The sequence below is a fragment of the Aquila chrysaetos genome, chromosome 25 (genome assembly GCF_900496995.4).
Source record: "Aquila chrysaetos chrysaetos chromosome 25, bAquChr1.4, whole genome shotgun sequence".
Classification (NCBI taxonomy): Eukaryota; Metazoa; Chordata; class Aves; order Accipitriformes; family Accipitridae; genus Aquila; species Aquila chrysaetos.
The window spans coordinates 8,360,560-8,386,867 of NC_044028.1; the positions used below are offsets into that span (position 1 = coordinate 8,360,560).

The 26,308-nt window shown below is 40.7% G+C and overlaps 2 protein-coding genes across 3 annotated transcripts in view; one reads left to right on the forward strand and one right to left on the reverse strand.

Moving 5' to 3' along the window:
• Positions 1-9,411, forward strand: part of BAIAP2L1 (BAR/IMD domain containing adaptor protein 2 like 1) — a 44,349-nt gene extending 34,938 nt beyond the window's left edge. The window contains exons 9-14 of the mRNA XM_030002056.2: positions 305-455; positions 1,646-1,853; positions 2,165-2,242; positions 2,585-2,750; positions 6,854-6,894; positions 7,478-9,411. Coding sequence (XP_029857916.1) covers positions 305-455; positions 1,646-1,853; positions 2,165-2,242; positions 2,585-2,750; positions 6,854-6,894; positions 7,478-7,553 — 720 coding nt within the window. The 3' untranslated portion in view covers positions 7,554-9,411. The remainder of the gene's footprint in view (positions 1-304; positions 456-1,645; positions 1,854-2,164; positions 2,243-2,584; positions 2,751-6,853; positions 6,895-7,477) is intronic.
• A 145-nt stretch (positions 9,412-9,556) lies between these two features.
• Positions 9,557-24,950, reverse strand: BRI3 (brain protein I3). Of its 2 annotated transcripts, none has more exons than XM_030002057.2 (3): positions 24,522-24,921; positions 22,651-22,765; positions 9,557-9,945 (listed from the first exon to the last, which is right to left on the reverse strand). In XM_030002057.2, exons 1-3 carry the CDS (start codon positions 24,685-24,687, stop codon positions 9,813-9,815), a joined length of 414 nt encoding a protein of 137 aa, XP_029857917.1. In that variant the 5' UTR covers positions 24,688-24,921; the 3' UTR covers positions 9,557-9,812. The 2 variants fall into 2 exon arrangements, with proteins under 2 accessions (XP_029857917.1, XP_040976275.1); XM_041120341.1 differs by lacking the exon at positions 9,557-9,945 and adding an exon at positions 17,031-18,096 and having other exon boundaries at positions 24,522-24,950.
• Positions 24,951-26,308: the final 1,358 nt, after the last annotated feature.

Here is a 26,308-nt window from a genome sequence, read left to right on the forward strand (position 1 = left end):
TAAATTTCTAAAAAAAAAATTTAAAAAAAATTTTAAAAAATCTGGAGATTATCTAGGTGTAACTGTGCTATTTGTGGGGAAAAAAAAAGCAATCATAGCATTCCCACTAACAAATGTTTATCAAGGGACAGAAGCCTTTTACAAACTATTCTATCAGCAATTTCATAGGAACATGAGGACTTTCTGACAGGTCTAAATATGTATCATTTGGGAATAATTAAGCATTGCTTTCCAGAATTTAACGTTGCAAATAAGTTGTCACTGTCTGCTCAGTATTGTGATAGTGTTGTTTTTGTGACTCTAGATTGGAAGTGATTTTTACTCTCATCATGAAAATGCATCAAAGGTGCCCCCTGCTCCTACAGGTAGGGCGTACACTAGTCCACTAGTTGATATGTTTAACAATCCTGCAACGGTTCCGAAGACATCTTCCGAAAAACTAAGTAATTCAGCAGGTAAGTGTCACTTTGCTGCAAACTATATAAATGTAAATGACACGCTATAGTGTTTGAAATTATCTTAGGACTTCTTGACTACTATGATGATGTGAATTCCAGGATGTATAGAGGAGTAGAAAATGGTCTTTACAAAGTATTTATGTAAGTTGCCTAACAGGAGAAGTATGCGTTGTAAGAAGAGAATTGTTTGCAGTAAATGCAGGTCAAGACAGGTATTTTATTCTATTTTAATCACTTTCTGTGTGTCCCTGATTAACCCAGCTTAACTGCTCTTGTGACTTCCAATCTTATCAGAAGAATACATTCTATAATTTTGAACAAGATAAATCTGAGTGATTATTGCAGTGCACACAAGTAAACATAAACTACTATTACAGTCTCGCTTTGGTTTCCTTTAAGGGCATGTAGCAGTTAGGGAAGAATGCACATGGGACAAAATGAGCCAAGTCTTGCATTTCTTTCCTGAAATGTAAAATCCTTTTAAGATTTGTTTTCTAAGTTTCTAATAGATTCATATTTTTACTTTCTCTGCTATAGGGAAGGAAGGGAAAGAACTAAGCCTAGATCACAACATAAGAAATGCAGAACTCTTCAGTGTGATAATAGCAATTCCAGCACTTCTTCCTTAAAAATGCGTTTACAGTATATTGTACTGGTCAAATAACATACAATTTTGAGACCTTCTTTATGTTGTCTTCTGGTCTGGTGTCTGCAAAGTGCCATGTATCTGCAACTCTCATCGATTCAGCTGAAGTTGAGTGCTAGGCACGTTTGAAAATGAAATCTTGGACTTCATACAGTTAGATTATTTTAGAATGGAAAACTTTCAAAGGTCTTTTACGGCTGTGAACATTTAGCATTTTCATGCCAAAAGAGGAAAGAAGTAGCAAGTTAAAACTTACATAACTTTTTATGTCTGTTGGTTCAACTACTGTGATGGGGCAGGGGGTGTATATAAATGCACATGCTATTAAGAACTTCATGGTGATAAGAAACATTGGCAGATAATTGAGAGGTGTCTTAAGTGGAAACCAAAGCAGTACCAAGTCTCAGAACTTGATTTGCACTTGAGTATTCTTTTATCTACTTTTTTTTTCCTGTCACATGACTAATTGTATTTAATTTTGTTAGTGTGTGGCTAATTTTGCCTTTTTTTTTTTTTGCTTTGTTTTTTCTTTTTTTGACAGAGAATTCAGATGATGCCAGTTTATCACGTTCAACTTCTGTTGCCACAGGGCTAAATATAATGAAAAGGCAAAAAGTAAAGACAATCTTCCCACATACTGCTGGAAGTAACAAAACATTGCTTAGCTTTGCACAGGGGGATATCATCACACTTCTTGTAGCTGAAGAAAAGGATGGCTGGCTTTACGGGGAACATGACACAACTAAAGTGTAAGATAATGAATGTATTACCCAATTGGAACATGTAGGAAAAATGTGTCTCATCAGATTTTGTTAGCCCTTTGTTAGTAAGTGGTTTTCCACCTTTTTTGCTGGCTGTCATTGACTGGGGACTTGGACTCTTTCTGTAAGGTAAATTGCTGCAGTTATTTTAGGGAGATTTTGTACGTTAATTTGGTATCATCAGAAATCAGGTCTAAAAATTAAATCTCAGTTTGACTCTACTGTTTTGCCCACTGTTGTCTTTTGAAAGATCTTTCCAATTTTATATAATATGAAATTGAAAACCTTTCCCATTACAGAAAAGGATGGTTTCCATCATCGTATACTAGACCACTAGAAGAACCAGCAGAAGAAAAAGCATTTGTCCCAGTGCCAAGGTAACGTTTTGGGTGGGACTTGCAGAAATGCCCAAATCTTCTCTAACATTTATTAAAAATATTACTTTTTCTGCTCATGTTCTTCATTGTTCAGTAACATACACGGTAAATACTTTCTAACAGTCAGTAATATGATGCCTTGATTACATTAACATGTTTTAATGGTTGCACAAAGACCCAAGAATTAGCTTCACCCCAACTTTGAGTCCCACTGACTTCAGTGGGATTGTACGCCTTTATTAACTTTCAGCTCATGCACTTTTTACTTTCCTGGGTTAAAGATAAGTGAGAGAGGTGTATTATAGGAACTGAAAATGTTATTTGTTGGGTTCTGTCTTGTAGCCCTGCACCAATCCGAAGTATTAGTTCTGTAAATCTTGTGGAAAAAGGTGATGTTGTCCTCCCACCGCCAGACTATCTGGGGTCTTTGCAAACAGATAAAAGAATGGAGTCTTCCAAAGGTACTACTGTTAAAACGCCAACTGACAGACCAGAAAATGCAGGTCCAGTAAGTAATCAATACCATGAATCCAAACACTTTTCCTTGCTTACTTTTCTTGACCTACTTAGCCGAGCTCTTAAATGAGGCCCCAGAATATTCTACTTTAGCTACTTGTGCTTCAGTGGCCCTTCGATGCAGCTGTCTTCAAGAGTATAATTTTTTTTGGCATTTCAATTCATCTGTAGTAATAGGAAGGGAGAAGAATTGTTCAGGGATATAACTAAGAGTACTAGGAGACTTACTCTGCATAGCAAACTTCTCAGGAATGGAATCTGTTAAACGTGAAAAGAAATTCTCACAGGAAGTAGTACAAATCCATCATCTTAAGTGATTTTAGAGCTATAGGGGGACAGGGGATTTAAAGCAGCTTAAACTCTGTATTCAGGAATGCTTTACACAACCCCATGAAAGTTAGTGTTGTTTTTTTGGATGTCGCTGAGGGATATATGTACTAACTAGTGTCTATATTCAGCAAAACCACAGCTGAGTGGAAATACATTTTTATTAATAGATAATGCTGTATAAAGCTAGTATTTCTGCTATTAAGTCAGCATTCAAACTGATTCAAAATGAAAACTAATCTAATGAAATTAAGCATTTACTAGTCTTTTTCTTGCTGCTTGTTTAAATATTTTGCTGATGTGTATCTAATAGTGATAAATGTTTTTGAGACTTTCTTCAAAAAGCCTCTTGAAGCAGAGATCACATTTTGATGGGGAAAAAACTTTCTGTGATTTTATATATTATATAAAATTAGGTTGTCACTGCTAAAATTGAGAGACTGTACCAGAGTAAAATGCAAAGTTCCATTAGCAGATACCATTGCAAACTTCTTGGAAGTCAGGAATCCTATAGTTGGCTGCCGGTAGCTAAAAAATTTACATTTTATTATTTATTGGTATGACTAAAATATTTTGTATATCAATATAACATCTAAACAAATTTTGGGTTGTCCTTCTGACAGATGTTTCTGCTTTCTAAGTAATCTGTTGAATTGCACAGTAGAAACTGAAGTGACCTTTGTAAATTTGTACTTTATGGAAGTAAAATTAACTAAAGAAGCTTAAAAAGCAGAAACTGAAAGTTTGTTGGATCACATTTTGATTAATGGTGATTGAGTCCATTTAAGGTCAAAGGGTGACAGAAAATTTGTAATGCTACTCCTGTAAAATGGAAGGGCATGAAGAAACAATGGTTGTCTTTAAAGAAGCCTCCTTTCCTTCTGTTTCATTTAAATCTACTATTAGGATGTCAGGTATATCTACAGCATTGTTTTACTTAGAGGTATTAGGCATTGGAGGGGGTTAACAGGTCTTTGTTATATTGACAAGCAAAGAGAATGAACTGTGTTTAAGTAAGTAAAAATAGAAACATTCATTTAATAATAACAAAAATGTAACTAACTTCCAATACATCACTCTAGAAAAAAAACTACCATTGGAAAGACAGAAGCATGACACAAATTACATAAACTGTCAGTAACATCGGAATTTTAAACTATTATCTGCATTTCAGAAGCATGGAGAAAGACAGAATTGTAACAAATGGGAGGAAAAGAAAGGTTAATTTTCTTTCTTGAGTAAATAGTGTGTCTTCAAAGAAATCACTTTTGTAATCACATCACAGACTTGTATCTAGTTCTTAAAAGAAGGAACAGGTCACCTCAACTTTACAAATACAAAAAATGTGAAAAATTGCTGGAGGTTCAGCTATACAGGCCTTTCAGAAATGTTCCCTCCAGCTGTACTTGGCTTTGTAAAGCCAACTCTACAGCTATTTCAGAAGAGCAGCGATAGATACAACACAGAGTTGCACTTCTGCTAACTTCTGCCAAAATACCTCTTGCAGATGCAGAAATTGAAACAAAAGTATCTTTTCTCTGGCAAGGAGGGGAAAAAAGGCTGGTGCTTCCCATTCCAGGAAAATCTGTGTTCCTTAAAACACATGAAGAACTAGAAGCAGACCTAAGAGCCTTTCATAAAGAAAAGGATGAAAGTTGCTCGACAGAGACTTGTGAAGCTCTCTTCTCAGTTAGATCTTACCCCATTTAGACTACAGTAGTAATGTTTGGGGATATTTTTTTCATCTAAATATTCCTATTAAAAGATTAGCTGATTGTTTTTTTGTCAGAACAGTCTTAATATTAGCATATATATATTTGAATATAGCATATTGGAATCCACATTCAAGTAAGTGGTTTTATTTATCACTAATGAGCCTTCTTGTGTAGGAAGTATATAATTTGTGCAGTGATGTGTTTCTAGGACAATGTTTTTCTATGAGGAATAAAGTTTTTCCAATGCATGAAATGAGTATCAAGAAATAAGATCTAAATTTTAGTGTTCAGTCACTTTCAAATCAAATATCTGGGAACTTCTAAAATGATTATGAAGACAAGCATCTATATTTTGACACATTTGTGGTTTTCATTTTTGGATACAGAAGCAATGAGCCTTAACAATTATGTAATGTCAGATTTATACATTGGTTCGCTGCTTCCATGGCTAGCTGTTGAGACCTATGGGATCAACATGTCCTTCAAATGTAATTATGTTTGCAATAGTTAAAAGATGTATTGGCCTGTGGAAGTTGCCAAGCAAGCAGTACAGCGAGTTCTTTGCCCTGTGACAAGCTCTATAGTAAGTCACATTTACTTAAAAATAACTGAACCCATTAAATTGTCTCAGTATCACTGTACTGTGCTGCTGTCTTTAGTATGGCTAACTAGGAGTGCTAGAACAGCTAGGAACTCCTGGTACAATAGATGGTGTGCCTGAAAAGGAAAGGCTTGCAGGCCTTTGTTCAGCAGTGAAATTTTAAGTATTGAAAACAAAATGGCCATACAGACTGAATGATTAGTACAAGTCAAGCTGCTACATAAAAGGTGACTGCATATTCCTGCTTCTACATGCAAGAATGTACATTCAAATTTTCACTTGGAACTTTATCTGACACCTATTAGAAGCACTGCAATTAGTTTGCAGTTTGAAATATGTAATTTTTAAGTACGATTATTACTAAAAGTTGGGGGGGGGGGGGGGAGGGAGTAGAAATGAGCTGTTTGCCAAAACTTCCATGTAGCACAACAGGCTTGCGAAGGGTAGTACTTTGCAACAGTTTTCCATTTTACACACCTGAAACACTGCATCCTGTAGTAGCACTGTGCCAGAGCCACACTGCCACCTTTTGGGTTAGCTTAACCTCACAGGAACGATGTACACTCCATCACAGAAATACGGTGCAAACTGTAGCTACAAAAACAAGTCTTTTCAGATTGTACACTTAGGCATGACAGTTTCGTTATAAGGAAATATTAGCAATAGCTATGCAAAACTATTCCTCCTTTTGTATCACTCCCATACGAACAATACAAATTATATATGTACATGCCATTAGCTGTTTTCTTGCCTTTTTTACTCACCAGCACTATTCACAAAAGTCACAGGAGATACTGGAACTTGTACTTTGTAAATCAATGATAGCTCAACACAGTAGGTTGTATAAAAAATTCTACACGATACTGATCAGAAATCTGCCCTCACTTCAGGCTTTTAATATTTAAATATATCATTATGTGGCTGCTGCCTTTTTTAACTTCATGACTTTACAGATGCACTGACTGTGTTCACTCTGTAAGATCTGCTCCAAGACTAGTTTTGGCATTTTGCTGTGACAACTAGCACTTTATAAATTATGCTATAGAAACAATATGGTATGATATTTGTGCCGCAAGTAGTTCTGTCCTTTTTCTTTTGGTTGATGGCTGTTGCAGTGACATTTTGTTTGCTATTTTAACCTATAAAATGCTGACCTAGACATCAGGTGATCAGCGATCTTAAACCGGGGGGGGGGGGGGGGGGGTACCACACAAAAAACCCCAAACCAACAAATGCTAACGCAGTCTTTTAACTTCCTAATTTTGATGTTCTGAGATAATTCGCCCCTCTATACCTCTCCACAGTTCAACTGAACTATACAATAATTATTCTAAATAGCTAAATATTTTGGCCTGCTTGAATGACAGGGTCTCTCCTCCTTAGCAGGCTAGTGAGACCACCTGTAGCATGTTTTTTGTAAATCTAAGTAAATACCTTCTTTTTCTTTTACAGAAACCTGATATGAATGGCATTATAAAACCACCTTTTCTAAGGTATGGGGTTTTTCTTAAAGCTTTTACACTAATTTACTTGTGTTGATTTTTATATTGGCTTATTTATTGTATTGATTGATTGTGAGGGGAAATAAGGCTGTTTCTTCCAAATTACTCTGTGAGGAATAAGGATATTTCTTCCTAACTACTCTGTGACCTTTCCTAGGCATTGGTAAAACATTATGGCTAAAATTGGTTGCACTTCTCTGAAGAGTGGCATCAGGTAAAATACATTGCATTAGGCCCTTCTCAGAAAAGTGTTTCTCCAATAGTTTGACAGGGAGCAGGACTTAAACTATGTCTTTGAAGGTTATAAACAAAAGTCTTTTGAAGACTGGGAGCTATTTAAAAAAAACATACAGATCTAACTGGGTATCAACTTCCCAAATTTTGGATTACTGCAAAGTGAGTCTTCATATATAAGCTTGTTTTGAAAATTCAAGTTAAACTAAGAGTTGCACAGAATCCTTTAGTCTAAATCCATAACTTAGTCTTCAGACAACTTGGATGAAGAAACTGCATGGCTTAAATTTGGGTTTGTATTGCAGCAAGCCTTCTAGTAACTTTGTGCATTTCTTTTCAGTGGAGAAAATCCTTTTGCAACTGTGAAACTCAGACCAACAGTAACAAATGACAGATCAGCACCAATTATTCGATGAATATACAGTCCACACACATGTACTTCTTCCTTATAAACACCATTTTCAGTAATGACAATTACTATCTAAAGTTGTTCTAAAAATTTATTTAAATGTAATTATTGTACAATAGAATCATACTGGAATGGATTTCTGATTTTTTTTTTTTTTTTTAAACCTATACTTTCTAATGAGGCAATTGCTTTGGGCTAATGTTTGAGCACTTTGGCTTGATTTTACAATATGCCTTTTCTTGTAGTAGGAATTGTGAAAATACTGGAGATAGTTTGGATGCTCTAGTAAACCAGTATAACTAATAGCTCACAAATCTGAATCTTTGGCATTCATTATTTGGAAACTGCAATGGTAAGTTCTAAAATATAAGCCTGCATATGCCACTTGCTAAATAAGATGATTTTTTTTTCCAAACAGAACAATGTAACAACTGCCTTATTCCAGAATAGAGAATTACCTGTATAAAGTGATGATACATTATTTTGTTCAAGACAGACACCCTAGGTTATAAATAAATATTTATCCTTTAAGAATAGACAATTTGTAATGCTTTGCTTAATGTTCAGGTACAAAGTTTCAAATGTTAACATAAACCTAGTTTAAGTCTAATGTTGTATCAACACATTCAATAACTACTTCTTTTAAACATGTTGTCAAGCTTTAGTCTTGTAAAAAGTCATAATAAAAGTGCCATGAATTTTTTTCTCAAATTCTAATATAAAAAGCTGCCTTTGAAGTTATTCCATTACTGCAGCCTTCCACAACAGAAAAACAGATTAAGCTTGCAAATTTTTGGTTAAGGAGCCTAGCAATGGCCTAAATGCTAGCATAGTATAGTATCTGAGTTAAGTGAAATACACCTTTTAACTTCAGTCACAAGCAGAGTTGTACAGTTTGTTACCTCAGGCCCAGATCTTCTAAATCCAATGGAGCTAGCTTGTCTGAAAAGAGTTTTCCTACAGTAATAATCATCTCACAAATTAGCCTAGAATGTTAGAAACTGACTCTCCATGCTGCATCAGCGTGGAGTGCTTTATCAATGTACAGTTTGGGTGATACTTCCCACCTCCTGTATGAAGTCTGTATTGTAACTACTGCCAGTGCTTAATCCTTACTCTAAATCATTCTACTTCACATATGTACATGCTTCCTTACAGCATCCTATGGTTATTCATTTTGTTGTGCCTGCTTCTATTACTATAAACAGTGAATTCAAGTTGTGAAATGCCTTTCAGTTACTTGATACCAAAAAGACAGTATATGAGCATGTAATGGCTGCAGAGGTAGAGTCCACTCATTCCACCTCTTTCTCTCACACTGCCTTTCAAGTTCAAGGCTGAGGACACTTCATTTGCTATGGAACCTTGCAAAAATATCCATTATCCCATTTTGAAACACCAACTTTCCAGAAGTGTAACTTATACCTCAGCCAGTTTTCTAAAGCATATTAGAGGCAAGTCAACCTAGACTGTATAAGCTTTCAATAATATAGTGTCAGAAGGAAATAATCTGAAATGCAAAAATCTTTACTTGGGGCAGCCCATACTTGGCAGTGCCACAGCCTCTCTTTCTAGAGAAAAGTGCCCTGCTGCAGACAGAAGTTACTGGTGTCTGTGAACTAATACCAGTTCCACAGTGTTAAGCAGCTTCTGCTACAGCAGATAGGACACTGCCACTGCAGCCCGTGGAGGTCATGTGTGTCCCCACAACCAAAACCTTCACTAATTAAAATAGAGCTTTTTCTGTTTGTTATTACTAGTGCCTTCAGAAGACAGAGACTGTCCACTAGCATAGTGGTAGCACACACAGCACTTGCAACCCTTTCCTCAAAAACATCTGAAGTGCTTAAACAAGTAGAGCTGTAAACCATGTCTTACGATTAAAAAAAAAAAAAAAAAAAAGGATTCTGGCAAATATTTATCCTTCTTAGTAATCCTAGCTACAAACTCCACTTTCAGACTACATGTAATCAGACACATTAGTCACATACTTAATAATCCAGCCACAAGTTGAGGATTGCAAAAGGAAAAGCAGTTTTATTTAGTTTTCAACAGGTGCCACTAAACATGGAAAACAAGTTGGGTTTTCATGTTTTGCAATGCACATGCTCATAAAAGATTAAGTTTAAATTACATGCAAGAGACTAAATTTCTTCACACTTTACAAAACAGGTCTGAAGCAAATAAAATGATTGTACATGACATTTACATTAGAAAGAGTATGCTAACAGTTGTAGCTTCCATAAGCACATCCACGTTCATCCCCTTAGCCAAAAGCTGCCCCGCAATTAGGGCATCTTCTCTGCCTCAGTGCAAGACAGAACAGAATCCCAATTGGAAAGAATACAATGGCACACAAAACACCAAGACAGGTGAAGGTGTCCTCCAACACGCCAACCCTGTAAAAATGGAAAACAGACTTAGTCAAGGACACCCACCAACTTTGCCCCAAAGTTACCACTTTGCGATCTGGCAGTCACTAAAAAACACTTGTTTTATATAGCAAGATAAAGTACAAAGAGGTTTTGGGTTTGGTTGGGGTTTTTTTTCTTTAAAAGGACTTTCTTTTCATAGCTTGCAGCAGCAGATTTTGAATTATACCACTTAGAGAAAAACAGGAAAGTTGTAGGTGATCAGACTGTAGTTAAGAAGTCTACAAGGTTTAATTCAAACTAGCTGTTTAGTTCCAGACAGCAACCATTTCTCTGTCACTACAATCCAGGACTGGTACTTAGATCAAAACATAGCCACCACACCTCTGAGCACTTCTATCAACTCCAAATATTGGTTAATGCAAGAACACCAAAGAACATGCGCAGGTGTAGCACCTGCTATACAATGGGAACAAGTCACACGCACTATCAATTTGGAAAGCTTTAACACGAAAGCTTGTGCCTCTGCAGCCATCTCTGGTCCCTAAAGAATCTGAAAGTTATGACTCTTCTCCTGTATTCTTGCATCCGAGCTCAAGTAAACTTGCCAAGTAACTACACAGGAATAAAGCATCACACACTGTAAGGAAGTATCAAACATTATTCCTTGCTAGCCCTTCTTGGGGTCAAGCTTTTCCATATAGGCAAGGATACAGTTTTCTAGAACTAAACCTTAGTGTCGCTGAAGTTTACTCTCATGAAAATGAAAAGAAGCCTGCTTTTAAAATAATTTACTGACTCTTCTGGAATGATACAGTGCTAAAGACTTAACTGCACTAGTGTTGTTATACTGGTTATTGCACACCAAACAACTCCCATTTCTCAGCTTTTTAGGTCTTTTACAACAGGCAGCAGTCACACTTGTGTCATATGGTTTGCCTTCCTAGTTTCCACAATAGTCCTGGGGTGAACCCTCTCAGTTTGTTCAACCTCAAGTCTCCCACAGTATATGTGCACTAGTGCTTTTTCAGAAAAAATAATCCTTGTTTTCTGAATGTTTTGATCTGATGATTTGGTGCTTTTTCTCAGCTTCTTCCTAAGAGAAAGGTTTGAATGGGCACAGAGTTGTGTAATGCTGGTTAAGGGCTTTTGGTGAAACGTCCAGCTCATGCTTTTACTAAGCAAGGTAAAACCATTGCAGACAGCAAGATGAAATAGGTTTGTTTCAATCTGTTACTTCAAATTAATACACAACTTGACAATGTCTGGTTCCTGCAGTTGCCAGCACATTCCCTCAGATGTGCTGGCATATCTTTCTTCAGAGAGCACAAGTCAATGTAATTAACATGCAAAGGGCTAGGTGCGCTGGGCATTCAGGGCTCTGACCAATTTAGCAGGATAAGGAGGACTTAAAAAAAAATTCTAACTGGAGATTTACAGTGAAAGAGTACTTCAAATGTCAGCACCTTGTTGTGGAAGGTGCCAGTTAAGTAAGTGTGTACAGGACTGTGCTAACTACTCACATTCAGACTTCCTAAGTCACCAGAACAGCTCAGAGGCATAGCACTACTGTCATAAGCTGTTTAACAAGTTTATTTCTGGTAGCTAGAAAAGTCCAAAGGCCAAACACACTTCACTATTAAAATAACCCTCAGTAGGTGTTCCCAGTTTCTACTTCCAAAAACTGATGTCCTTTTAGAACTGTAGAAGAACCTACTATTGATGTCATTTGGCTCCAGCTGAGTCATAACTGAATGACCACCCTACATGAGAAATTCTGTTTCAGCACAGTTCTGTGACAGCAGAAATTTACCTGAATTTCAGTCCCTGACTTCTTTCTGAAGTGCTGTATCTAAAACATCCCCCAAAATTAAGACAGACAGTAAAGCCTGAATATCAAGACTTAAGAAATTTGAGCAGCTATACTAAGTCGTCAAAATTTAGAGTTTAGCAAAACACTTGAACATGTCCTCTTAGATTCCCTGGTACAGTGAAAGTCAACAGAAACAGAGCTAAGTGACCTTGAAATACATGCTACAAGCAAGGTGCCAAGGTCAACAAGCTGTTGTTTCCCTACAGAGCAGTCACAGACAACCTATTGTACATGTAAACAGAGCAAAGGAAGGAAGATGCAGACTCAAAGACCATTTCCTTACTGCAATTGGCTAAAACATTACAACTTGCTTAAACTTAAGAACCATTCTCCTTCCCCTCAACCATCATAAGCCACCAAAGGCTTTTCAAAGTGTTCTTCATATTCTGCTGCTTATGCAACTTCATGTTCAGCTTAAGCTTTCAACATCAGTCCCCTCCTTTTGATGAACTTACTTTATTTCTGTTTAGAGTCCTTATGATAGAAGTCAACTTTACCAAATCCAAAACATAACACTATACCAGCTACTAAAAAGAAAGTTAACTCTATCCCAGCTGAAACCAGGACAATTTGGTATAAAAGTATTATCAGGGTACAGTTGATCGCAGCAGTAGTTTTATAATTTCATATCCTCAAATAACACTCCTTTAAGGCAACAGCTTAAAAGATGTAGACTAATGCTCAAATCACCACATAGATTCTAGTCTCAGCACACAAGTGTCCCAAAACTCAGACTTTCGTAGCCTGTGCTGTTCATTGTGGCCACTCCTACCAACTCAGCATAACATTACCCCTCTGTTCCTTGTAAGTCAGGCATGCACACTACCAGAGCTCCATCTATCAGTGCAAGTACATTGTTGTGGCAAAATAAAGCAAGATTACTCTGGAACATTGACATCTGTGTGTCCAGAGAGATAAGAACAATGAGAGATCAGCTCTGCAGAAATGTTCTGCTTTTACAACAAACTCTCCAGGATTTCAGATCCTACCATTTTTCCCAGAACTGGAACACGTTTTGTAGAGTTAGTTTCAGTGGTGTAGGTACCACCATTTTTTCCCCACAGCTCCAAAGCACTTCGAGAAAGCTTCCTCAAACATGGAAAAAGTTTCACACCTCTCTCCAGTACCTTTTAGCTCCTATTCCCATACCTCTATCATGAAATCACAAATCCAGATATCACATTGGCCTAAAAACTTTAAAAGTATCCATGGTACTGCCCAAATTCATAAAACCACCTTTCTCCAGGATGGAATTTCCATATTCAGCACACTGATACAGTCAGCACATGTTGTAAAGGACAATGGTTCTGGCATGTCACCCACAGATACTATTGTTAATACTAGAAGTACTAAAAAAACCCTAACATTTACTGAGTACTTCGTGCAGTGGTTGCAGTATCAGCAGTATCTATTCTCCAACTGAAGCAAAAGTGATGTTTAAGGAATCAAGCATAAGGTAACAGTGGAACTTTCTTCTTTATAGATTTCTTTACATCTCCAAAAGGATACGACAGTCTCCACTGACAACACCTAAACAGACTGCCATACCAGAGTTGTTCCAGCTTACCTGCCAGGGTTTTGTGTTTGATTCAAATTACCAATTCTCACTACAATGAGTTGCAGACTTACAGAACATATGGACTTAACACACAGAATCCCACTTTCATTTCTGGTATTTCTACAAGTTTTAATACTGACCGTGTAATACAGACATGCTTAGCAGCAGCAAGAGCAAGTTTCTTGGAAACAGCACTACTGCCTTTGTGATACAGTTTACCAGAGTTCTCTTTTGTAGGTCAGGTTTGGCAATGCCTACATCTGTCCAGCTGATACCACAAGCATTTCTTGTGGGAATGATGAGCAGAGTTTTGTGTGCCATCAGTTAGCGTTTACACTTCTGCTGGCTTGATGACAAGTATGTCCAGTGGATTTATGAGGGTCAGAGAGAAAGGTGTCACACACTCCACCTGGCATGCAATGCATTTCTACTTCTACACCAAAAGTGCTGACAAATTACACTGTATGCCAGCAGACAAGGAGGAGCCAGGCCATTTCTGCTGCAAAGCAAAAACTCACCCTTGTCTTGGTGCATTAGTCACTGACTCGCAGCACTTGCCCTGCATCACCTCAGCAAACAGCACTCGGAGAAACTACAGGTGCTAGATTTGCTCAGCTTGGTTAATACTTCTTTTTAGTCTGTCTCTAGTGTTCTGCTACAAAGAACTTTACCCCAGGACTCCCATCAGCCCATGGGAGCGGTGCCTGCTTCCCTTCCCCTCTCACCACAGAGCATTCCCCAGCAAAGTGAAATATCATTGGGGAAAATGGTGAGAGGGGATAATACTGATGGGGAAAGAAATATGGAAGGAGTTATTGAAAAATTATAAACAGAACAGCAGTCACTGTCACTACTAGAAAAAAGGCAAATATCATACAGTGGCATATGATGAAGTAAGCTTTTCCCATATACTCTGGATTATTAATGCTTCATCCAGACCACTGTATACAGCTTTGTTCCTCATTTAAAAAAACAAAAAAAAAATGTGGATTAATGAGAGAGAGTCAAAAGGAAGGAAAAATAGTAAAGCAAATGTAGCTCCCATTAACTTACCCTTCCTACCCAACTTCCAAGTCCTAATCCCAAACCAGCTGTTACACCATTAGCCTGTGCCACAAAAGTCAAAATCTACTTGCTAGGTCGAGTTCAGAGCATACTAACCCAAGCAGAGATGCTTTTATTAGACTGACTTTTAAAGCAGAGTTGAAGAGCCTCATATTAACCCTTGCTTCCAGAGATTTCCAACTAGCTGTCCTACCTAAGCATATTATTGTGTATGAGGCGGGGTTAGGTAGCATGGCTTAAGGTTAACAGGAAAGTTTTAGCGTAATTTCTTTGCCGTACAACCTCTTTGCCTAGGGCATATCTGGACACTACAACTGTAAACTTACATTGCAAGTGACCCTCAAAATTAGACTGCAATTAAAGAATGGAGTCAGTAAACAAGGCTCTCATACCCTTGACTTCATTCACCAGGGAAAAGATATGCTACGAGAAGTGCCATCTCCTGGGAAGAATCTGTTAATAGGACTGAAATGCAAAGTGATTCAAAACTGTTCAGAGCGCCAGACTGGTTACAGATACAGGGATAGAAAAGACACTAGCGTTCAACCAAAACTGGCAAGCCTGGATGCAAAAGTTGAATATGGCAATTTGTACTTGTGGAAATCCATGAAATGCTGAGCACCCTCAGACCAAATAAAAATTGGCAGTAGAAGCTCAGGAGGTGAGGCCTCTCCTTTTCCCCCTTCACAGGTTAACCCAGTAACGTACTATATGCGCTGAGAGGCTCAGACACAATCTAGATGCTTCTAAGTAATTAAAGATTTAGGCAAGTTTTGGTACTACAGATCTATCCAAGAAAGGCAAAGTCCCTTTTCCAGGCATTTCAATGACACCAAAAATAACATTACTCTGGAAAAGACATATTAAGTGCAGTACACAGCACATTAAGGCTATTGTATTTCCTGCCTTGTTTTGCTATTACACTAATGCCATCTTTTTCATTCACGCACATTGAGCATTCCCCTCCTGCAGCCATTCAACTCTTGCTTTGTTAGTGTTTTTAAATCTTCTCCTTGTCTCTTAGTAATTCCATATTCAGTTCCTGCCCTGAAGTCTACCTTTGTGACAAGTAAGCCAGTGTGTTTAGTTAAGAGTATAAGCAGCCTAATTTTGATCTGACCTTAAAGAATAAACACACTAATTAAACATTAGAGAGGGATCAATCAGGGTACTTCTGGTCAGCCCCGAGTAGATGCAAACCCAAGCATAGATGGCTGCTGTCTAACCCATTAGAATCAATTAGCCCTCTTAATCAGCTTGCAAGGCCCAAGTCTATTGCTCAGCAGATGTCCCTGACACTTTAAATAGAATTTATTTTAAACTCCCTTCCCCCTAAACAGAGTTATTCAAGAAGTTTTTTGTGGTAATGCAAAATGCCAATTAAAAAAAAACACGCCATCCATATTCAACACCAGACCCAGGGAAAAGGACCAGCAAGGGACAAAGCAAGCCACAGGAAGCACTGCTGGGTCAGCGACAGAGGAAGACCAGGCACAGTACAGCCAAGCAGCAGACCAAGTCAGCTGCAAGTGACACTCATTTGGAAAGCTTACCAGAACTGTATCTGCATGACCTCCACTATAACATACCTGTTATTTCAGAGCCAGTTCCTATCTTGTCTATAGCAGTGTGATTACTACTACAGCATTAGCTACATAAACACTTTTTGGCTTCTGTCGATTTGTGTCACCACCTAATTTTAGATGAACACTTATCCAATCACTGCTTAGCCAGTTACTAAATCTAGAAGGAGGAAAAAAAAATACTTTTTATAAAGGAGAATATGAATATTTTAGGTTTTTCTTGTGTATATCTTACCTGCGCTGCGGAGTAATTAGAGACTCCATATTCAAACTGTAGATTCATTAATGTAACCAAACATAAATTTTGTTCTACAGCGTAAACCACATAAAAGCTGATTGTAACTGCACCACTCCCAATCTAAAAATAAAGTGGAAAGGTTTATTTATACTGCAAGCAGCATCTTGGATTTAAGCTATAACTGCAGCTGCCAACTCCGTAACTAAGGTCAATTATTCCCACTGACAAGTATTTAAAACCAAATTACTTTTCAGACAATCCCCTTCTTGAAAATCAGTCTTAAAACATTAATATCTTAAGTCAAATGCTCAAGATCAGAGGGCCAATAGTGAGATCTGCAAACACAGCATCAGGACAATTTGACACGTGCATTTTTAGACTTAACACTGCATCACAGTATTTAAATGCGTGCTTATCAGCATTTTTCATCCCTTACAAATGAATTCAAAAGGTCACACCAGCTAATCAGAGACAGTTTGGCTGTACAAAGAGCACTGCAACACCTGAAAAGAAACTGCACTTCACTTAAGGGTGTATCCAGCTGTCTTCTACACAGATACTCCCTCACTGATCAAGCAAGTGGAATTTTCAAATCAGTATCCCATCTCTCCTGGCACTGAGGGTGGTTAAGTCTTTAACTTTAGATTTCAATGGAAACACGAGACCAATGACAAGCACAGACTTTGGAAGCTGCACACCAAATCTTTAATTTTGAACATAAAAACAAACTTAGCTAGCTTTTCTTTATGTCTGTCCTAGCTAATGCAACAGCAGCAGCCAGGTTAAGCATGTTTAAATCTCACCTGCAAGCAGCAGAAGAAAAAGAATTGACAATTATATATGCAACTACTGAGTAAGCACGGGACCCTTACAGTTTTAATTTCCATGAAGAGAGATGCCAGCTCCTCTAGCCTCAGCTTCAAGGCATATTGAATGGATGTTGATCCGTATTCACAGAAAGAAGCCCAAATCTATACATAGCCACTGGTTTGCCCTCCTCAACACAAGACGTACATATATGTAAATGCAATTATCTTTAAAAGTCACCTTCAAGTAAGAGACACCACAGTATTTGCAGATTTATCTGAGCTTCCTTATGCTTTAGGCCCCACTTCCTATACAGAGGGCTGGCAGCAGAGCCACAGAAATTCTGGCAATGGGAACAGCCTGTATCTAGTTGTTGTCTTTCCTGAAATGCCTATAAATCACCAGCCTTCTCTAATGTAGTAGCACCACTGCTTTAATTCCAGTTCTGAGAACACACTAATTGAGACAATCTTCATGGCTTCACACCAACAGCCTAGCCTCACAAGTGAGGCTAAGCATGCCAGTTAAAATTCTCTGTAGGTGGCGGACATCTATCCATGACAAACTAGACTGACACCTGGTGTGGTTTTTCCTCGCTTATCTGCATACACAGCCAGATCAGTATCACCTCTGGTTACCAACAAACAAGACCATTTTCCTCCTCTCACCCATAGCAACTCATTGCTACAAAGAAATCCTAATTACCAGAACACAGACCCCATGACAAATGGTGACACTAATTAAAAAAAAAAAGCTATCAACTCAGGCCCAGTGACAGACTGGGCATTAGGGACCAAATTATCATTTTCATATGGTCCCATTAGGGAATACATTCCTGCTTTACCTTATTAATTGCATAAAGTCTGAATTATTAGCAAAACGTGTTTTGATTATTGTCCACAAATTGGTTCAGACCAGTAGAACTAAAATCCTCAGAAACAGCAAGAGGTATGCTGTTCTCACTTGGGACCCTGTTAACAGGCTTACCACCTCCTCTCTTCTGGGCTTAGGTAACAGACTTCCTGCTAAGCAGCTGCGTGCCTCTGCTGTTAGGCTGAGGGGAAAAAAAAAAAAGTTACAGCTATCCTGTCAGTAATTCCAAATGGCAGACTCGTGGCATCTGCTCAAGTCTGCTGTATCAAGGCTGCCTTCTTTGCAATCATGTGCATAAGTTATTGCTGAATTTCATGCCCTAACTGCTCCAGCCACCAAATTACCGCACAGCGGGGATGAACGCCCCAGTCTGCCTGAACAGCATACGTTTACAGAAAGCTGCGTACTGTAGTATAAGTGAGCTACACCGATTCCCAACACAGGCTGATCATCTTTGTGACAAAAAACAATGTCGGGAGCTGCTGCACTATTATAGCTATTCTATCTATTCCTCTTTATAGCAGTCTTGGAAAGGTATTTCAAAGTTGGCTTCACTCACAAGACCCAAAAGGCTCTCCAGCATGTCAGCCTGCTGTTAGAAACTAAAAATCTGCAGGTTTTCCCCAGAATATCAGACATGCTCTCTAAATATCTAGGTTTTGTTGTTGTTGTTTTTTTTTAATTCCTCACATATTTAACCAGTACATATTATGAAATTATATTAAGAATATTTACATGAATTTTAAATATAGTTGTTGTGAATAACTACAGAAAACCTCTATCCTGAACAGCCTTCTATCAAACCACACACAGTATTTGTGATTGAAATAACTGAAGTAAAGCCAGAAGACTGAAATTTTGGAGGACTTGATCACCTAGATGCAATTTTCCCACAGTCGATTCTCTCAGGAGACACGCACTTAATTGAAGAAAACAAAATTTCAAATAAAACCTGAGAACTTACTACTTTGTCAAGTAAAACAAAACAAACAAAAAAAAACCACCACCACCCAAAAAAAAAAAAAAAAAAACCCAACAAACTAAAAAAAAAAAAACCAAAAAAAAACCCCAAAAAACTGTGCCAGGGAGAAGGCTGTAAGAGATCTGAGAATAAACAAGCTTGCCTCATCTTCCAGTCCTGGAAGAAGCTTGAGTGTTGTTATAATTTGGGACCCACTACAATACTTCTCAAGCAGATGTTTTGTAACTGTCAGAAGAGAAAGGTGCCACAATGCAGCGGCGTTATGTCCTTTCCCTCACCCTTTCTTCCAAGCAATTGAATACTTGTTAAACAGGAAAATAAAAACCCAACAAGGCTCATCACAGGCTCTGTCCCAGATTTTGAAAGAACCATCTTTTGCAAACATCAGATCAAGAGATTTTTCACAACTTTTAAAGGGATCTTTCTTCTGTTAAGTAATAGGAAAGCAAACATTCCTTTGCAGTTTGTTTTACCCAACAACGCAAGATGGAGAAAAAGAAAATGAAAGTGACCAAATGAGAAGCAGCCAGACTGCATTCTTCAAGCTAAAAAGATAATTACATGGCTGGATCTCCAAAGTTAGTGGCTGTAATGACTCAATCTGTACTTGGGAACATAAAATAGTTTAAAAGCAGGACTCGGCCGATCCTTAGATGTCAACTCCAAGCAATAAAGCTGACAAGACTCTGCAACTCAGTTTAATTCTCTGTACAGCAGGGTTGGGAGAACTCACACTAAGACAGACAACAGGACTACAACCACCCAAGATATTTTACTAATGCAAGGAAGGATGGAACATACATTAATACTGAAGTCTGTAATTAGAAAGCAACATTGACCAATGATGAATGAGAATAATCTGACTAATGAATAACTCTAAGCAAGAGGTACAGCTTGCAAGACATGAGAGTCATCCCTCAGATGCAGCAATGCTTCAGAGACAGAAGAAAAAAGCAATTACATAGTGACCACAGGCGTCCTACCTACTTGTAGAGCGGCTACTTCTGGAGTACTTTTTATGACTTCATATCATAAATCAAGCCTAAAGATCGATTGTACTGTAGCTAGCTTATTAATCCCAAGATCATTTGTGACTGCAATAAAATAGACTCCTACCCAAATAACAGACCAATACTGCATATTTCTCCTCAACGCCATATAGTTTAAGTTGGAAATGGTTTTGATTTCAATTAGCAACATTCATACATGCCATAGTGCAAAAGACTGGTTTGTATTTCTAATGATGGAAATCCTCTCGATGGACTTCAGCCTACTCTATCAGTTACATTATTCCACAGCCACAGGGCTGTGCCAGAGGCTTTTTCCTCATGGTCTAAAGCAGACTGGCTTCTCTAACGATAATGCACAGCATCAAATCAGAACAGTAACAGGATGACTGACTTGGCAGTTTAATAACAAAGTTTTTTGTGCGCCATTAATAGCTTTTTATGTTTATCAATGCCCTTTCAACAACTTTTCTACTCAGTGTTGTATTCAGAGTGTAGCTGCGTGTTGCATTCTTCATAACACAGGTTTCTAGGCCAAGGAAGTAAATTAGAACTACGTTTAAGGTCTTGAGAAGTCAAAGAGGATTATGAGCTCTTTCTCTAGGAGAAGCAGCCAATGTAACCTTCCAGAACATGAACTCTGACCTTTCAGGTTCCCATGAGTATTTCTAATATTACACTTCACACCCAGCCTCCATGTCCTTTCTCTTGAAGTACCAGACTATCAATTCCTTAACTAGTCAAAAGACTAGCAATCTGAGATTTTGCTCTCCTATCCTGACACTTTGACTCTTCCTCTAAAGACAATTAGGAGAAAACATAGTGATACTGCAAAGACGACTATGGCACACCATTACTAGATACAGTTACTTGTCTTTGGGATTCACCGATTAAGAGTATTTCAGAAGTGCTGAGAAGAGTCCTACAGTTTAAGCAGTGCAGTATTATGCCTCATAGTAATCAACATGTCATAGATCTCCTCACAACTTTTTCTTTTTTTTCACAGTGTAAAACAAAACCTGAGGATCCAAGAGTAAACAAGGTTTTTGTGGAGGGTATTTTGCTTTAGGAAAGAGTCTACAATGTACAGAGCACTGGTACCTCCAGCAGAGCAAGTCTGATGACTTAAGAAAAGTGAGGTCAGTTAAAAACACCTTACAAAAGATAACTCACTTTCCCAAATTTGGCTAAAGTTAGATATTATACTTGCAAATGATTGTTTCAAAGGTGTCTCCTAGAACATCACAGAATAACTTCCAGAAAAAAGAAAAAAAAACCAAAAAAAACCCACCCCCCAAAAAACCCCTAAGAATAGCAGCAAGAGTCTACCAATCTTAAGTAATTGCAAAGACCACTTCTATAGTAAAATGTTTTTGAGATTTATTGTGTTTAGGGCCAGAAGGCCTGTATAAACACACTGCCTGCCTTTTACCAAGCAACGCATAACATTTTTCCCATCTTCTGGTTGAGCTAAAGCATAAGCATTTTAATGTAATTACTCAGGTGGCAGGATCTACCACATCCTCTGAACAGCTCAGTTGTTACTTTCCCTCACTGTTTAAAACATGCAACTTCTAGATCAATACCTCTAGCTGGTACAGGTTTTTCAGCCTTAACTAGTGGCATTTCAGCAGGCACCTGTTTTTACATAGCACCACAAGGTACTTCTTATTTGAATCCACCTTTGAAGGCAGGTACTGACTCTCAAACACCAATTCTAACAAAACCAAAAGACATCTGGGGACAGCCTCTGCCACTATGACTATCAAATTCATCACACTGAAACCTGGTATCATTTCAGTTATTCTAGCAAGTCTGTTTCCTACACATTTACAAGGGGAATGATTTTGCATTTGAGTCAGAGCTGGCCAGGCACACCAGTGTTTGAACTGCACCACCAGCAGTCTGGCTGCCCTCACCCGTTAGTTAATATCCTGGGATGAGAAGGACCGAGAAGTGCAAAAGGACTACAGCTGACTTACGGCACTGATGTGGAAACAGAGTGCCTCCTTCCCTTTTTTTATGGCTGCTGATCTCCAAGGGGGAAGTTGTTCTGTTGTTGCAACTCCAGCTAACAGCTGACCACTTTTTCTGGTTTTCACCACTTCATCAGATTAACACTGAATCAAATCTATTAATATCCCTGTTCTTCTGCAGGAAAATGACTTTTAAAGTAAGAGATCTTTTAAAGCCATAGGATACTGATGTTTCCAGCCAATACTGACAATCACCCTGCCTGGTTTTGCACAGTCTGAATGTTGGGAATGGGGACACAAACCACAGCAGCAGAAGCCCTTCCACAGGACTGCCAGATAACCAGAAGTGACTGTGGTCAAAGATTACAGAAAGTTTCACAATAAAATCATGCTACTCACTATCACCAGTCATAAACACATCAGAAAGGACTTCCCGTCATCCTCTCCCCTAAGAACTGACCTTTTACATCTGTTGCTGAAGTGCCTTTTCATTAAAAATACCACTTACAGATCTTCCTCCATCATAAAGAACAGATTCATGTTTATATATGAAGTCTATTGTATTATAGTGGTTGTCACGAGCCCATTAGGACAAGCGCATCCTACATAAAGTACTCCACTGCTAAATTTTAGTGCTTTTTCAATTCATTCAATTCTAATACACACACGCAAAGAAAAACTACTGAAAACCAAGGAACTATATGGATGCTTGTAATTTAAAAAATAAACCCCAAGACTTGGTTTGTTTCTCAACTAGAGAGCTATTTTACCTGCAGGCAGGACAGCCACCAACTACTACTACAGAAGTGGTGGTAGCAGGCTGTTGAATAATGGTGTACGTGCTCGAATAGTTTGGCTGTGATGTCGGTGGAGGAACAGCATACCCTAAAATAAGAAAAAAACCTCAATCACCACATGTATGGCACAAAGAACAATGATGATAATTTAAAAGTATGGAAACAGAACATGGAAAAAACCAAACAGAAATGTAGTCTTGACTGAGCACTTTAAGAAGCTCTATCAAAATCAGAGTTGGAACACGCTACTCAGCACATCTGATAGCAAAGCCACTTCATAAACTCAAGTATCTAGCACAATTTAACCATCTAAAAAGGACACTGACCTAATAATTAACTTTGAGAATTTGTTTCAATGCTGTTTGAGCAACAGGGAAAAACAGTTTAAACAAACAATGACCACAGCTTTCACTGCTCGATGTTACGTATCAGGTATGTCCCACTCCAGCAGACGAACTAGTTGCAACAGAATAAATCTTCTGGTTTCCAGCCCAGCTTAACTTCCACATATTAAGTTTATAACTGGAGAGGGAGGTAGGAGTGATAAGATGCAAGTGGAAAGGAAGCAGGTTGCATAGCACAGGGGAGAAAAAAAAAAAAAACAACAAAAAAAAACCAGAACAAAAAAATCCCCACAAACTTCCAGAAAACCCATGTTGGTAGCTAGTGAATGTGTCGTTTTAACAGTTGTAGTTAGAAAACACAAGTCTTTAACTACTGCATTAACATTTAAAAAAAAAAAAGAGCTTTTTAAAGGGATGGTTAGATGTATACAGGGTGATCATACAGTCAAGGTACACTTTGCCCAGGTATAACCTAATTTGAGCTTCTCTCCCAGGGCACAGTTCTCAGATTTTCTTGAATCAAGTTATGCAACTGTAAAACGCACCAACCTCACTACTTAAACTGAAAATAATCAGTAATATTTGTATTGTAGGCAAATAAGCTCCAAGTTATTAGCAGAAAAACAAGCTATGGCATCAAGATTCAACCCAGTGCTTGATGACTGGGGTGTCTGCTGTGTATATTTTTTGTAATTTTTAAGCTTTCCCTTAACTCTACGGTCTTTCCCGAGTGGCTACTTCTTTCTTTGACGGAGGTTAGTATTAACTCAGTTAACAAAAGTACCGTATCTACTCACCTGCTTAAGTCTCTCCAAGACTACTGAAGTGTATCAGAAAAAACAAACATTAACCAGAGTACAGTGAAGCGCATGCAAAGAACAGCGCAAGTTTGGGGTCTGTTTTACTGCTAGCGCAGCTGTGCCTCTTCGCCATTGTTTTGAGGCAGAAACCCCGCACATCTGAGGGATGCGTGCAAACTCAGTCGGTGTTTTGGGGAGGGCAAAACGCAAACACGACGTTACACCTCAGAGGCACCTAGGGAAGGAGGGGAAAGGGAGGCGGCGCTTGGAACACCTGGATCCCCTGCGCACCCTCCTCCCTGCGCTGGTTTTCGGCGTGAAAACCGACACGGATCCAACCGCCTCGCTCCTGAGGGGGAAGCCCCACGCGAGGGAGGCTCAAGAGTTTCCCCCGCTCTCCCCGGGCAGCCCCTCCGCGACGCAGGCCACGGCCCTTCTCCGGAGCCCGCGGCCGGCCTGCGGCCCCCGGGGCACCGCCAGCGCCGCCCCCGCTCCCGTCCCCGGGGGGCAGGAGGAGGAAGAGGAGGCGGGGGGCGGTTGGGGGAGCCTCTCCAGAGCCGCCCCCCGTCCCAGGGCTGGGCAGCGCGGGGCTCCCTCGGGCGCTCTCCTTCACACGCCGGGGAGCCCTCGCCGCCCCCCCCCCCCCCCCCCCGCCCGCCCCGAGCTGGCGGCCAGCCCTCCCCCGCCGCCTCAGACCCACCTGCGGCAGCCGCGGCGCCCGGGTAGGGGTAGGGCGGGGGCGGCTGGAAGCCGGGCTGCGGGGCGGGGATGGCGCCGTAGTTGCTCTGCCCGTAGTCGTAGCCCGCGCCCTGGGCGGCGGGGCTGTAGGCGGGGGGCCGCTCCTGCAGCAGGGGCTTGTTGTCCATGCTGGGGGCGGCGGCGGCGACGGCGCTGCCTGCCCGCGGAGCGGAGCCGAGCGGCGCGGCGAGGGCCGTGAGGGCGAAGAGGAAGCGGCGCCCTCGCCTCAGCGCCCAACTTGGCGGGCGCCGCCCCTCCGCCCCGCCCGGGGGCGCCGGAGCTCAGCGGCGGCGCGAGCGCCCGGGCGGCGGCGCCCCGCGCATTCGGGGCCGGGCGCGAGGGACCGGCGGTGAGGGAAGCGGGTGAGCGGCCCCTGGCGCGCGGGCGGCCCCTCCCCGAGCGCCCCCCGCACCTCGCGGGCGGGGCCCCGCCCGCTGCGCTTCGCGGCCGGTCACAAGACTGCGCCCCACGTGACGCCGCTCCCCAGCGGCGCGGGGTGACTCGCCGAGAGGCGCAGGAAAGCCTCGGCCTTAAAGGGGCCGCGCCGCCGCCCGCGCGGGCAACCCGCCGCACGGAGCCGCCGGCGGCACCCCGTCAGCCGCCTTGCCTTCCCCCTGCTCCCCCCCGCCCCGCCCCGGTGGCTGCAGCGGGGCCGCGGGCCCGCTGCCCGCGCTGGGAGGGTGCCGTGCTCCGCGTGCTGCCCGGGTATGGAGGCGGAGCAGCCGCCAGCGGGACAGGCTGCGGCACGCTGCCTCGAGTCACCGGGCCTGCCGGTTGTTCGCTACTTGAGCCGACGGTGGATTTTCAACGTGCCCTTCTTACCATCGCTTTCCTTCAAGGGCGCCTCTCCCAAAATGCAATCCCCGCTGGAAACGGGCGGCCTGAGCAGGACGAGGATGGACTCGTTATTGGCTTGGTCCCAGCTGACATTCCTGCCGGCGGTAGCTGGAGGGTCTGCTCAACCCGGGAAGACCCCCAGAGCGTCGGCAGAAAGAGGGATGCGGAAGGTCATCGCTTCTGCACCTGCGATAATGCCGAGAGCCGCTTCGAATCATGTAGTAGCCAAATGACTGCAGCTGAGCTCCGGGAAGACGGAAAGCGTCAGTGTGTGTCCACGTGTACATATGTATATATATATATATAGTGTATGCATGTGCGTTTGCATTTACACAGAACCCCCAGCCTGAGGAAAAAGCAAAAATCAGCATGAAATAGTGCTGCGTTCCGCAGTGACTTCTGCAAACTCTTACATCCCCACTGGGAAGAGCCGCGCTTGAGTCTTAACGGAAAAAGAGCGCCCTGGGGGTGGTGGCACAGAATGGGAATGTTGCAAAAGGAGGGAAAGTTTTTGAAAAGAGATTGAGGAAAAAGCAGAAGAAAACTCACGTGGTTTGAGGAAACACGAAAGTTAAAAGAGCACTAAGGGAAGGAAGAGGAAAGCAGGGGGGAATGCTGCTTTCTCCTGTGCTGCAAACTAAAGGAAGGAGTTCAACAGCGCTTTCACCAGGCTCAGCTGCTTCTGAATCCAAGTTCTCGATGGTTGGACAGCTCAGGCCAGATGCTGAAAGGATCTTAAATGTCTTTCATCACAGTTAAAACTCTGGCCTCTTCCCTCCATACCTTCATCCCTAGAGCTGTCTGATTCACCAAATCTTTTGCTTTTGAAATATGCACAGGTTGGTCCTTCACTACAGGTACCAACACGGCCCCTATCGCCACGGCAAACTCTGAGCAACTCCCATGATAGCG

Coding starts and splice junctions, on each gene's coding strand:
- BRI3 (XM_041120341.1), bottom strand. CDS start 24,687: ATGGACAACAAGCCCCTGCTGCAGGAGCGGCCCCCCGCCTACAGCCCC. Junction 22,766..24,521: donor GGGCGCCGCGGCTGCCGCAG/GTGGGTCTGAGG, acceptor TTCTTATTTTAG/GGTATGCTGTTCCTCCACCG. Junction 18,097..22,650: donor GGTGGCTGTCCTGCCTGCAG/GTAAAATAGCTC, acceptor TTTTCCCCTCAG/CCTAACAGCAGAGGCACGCA.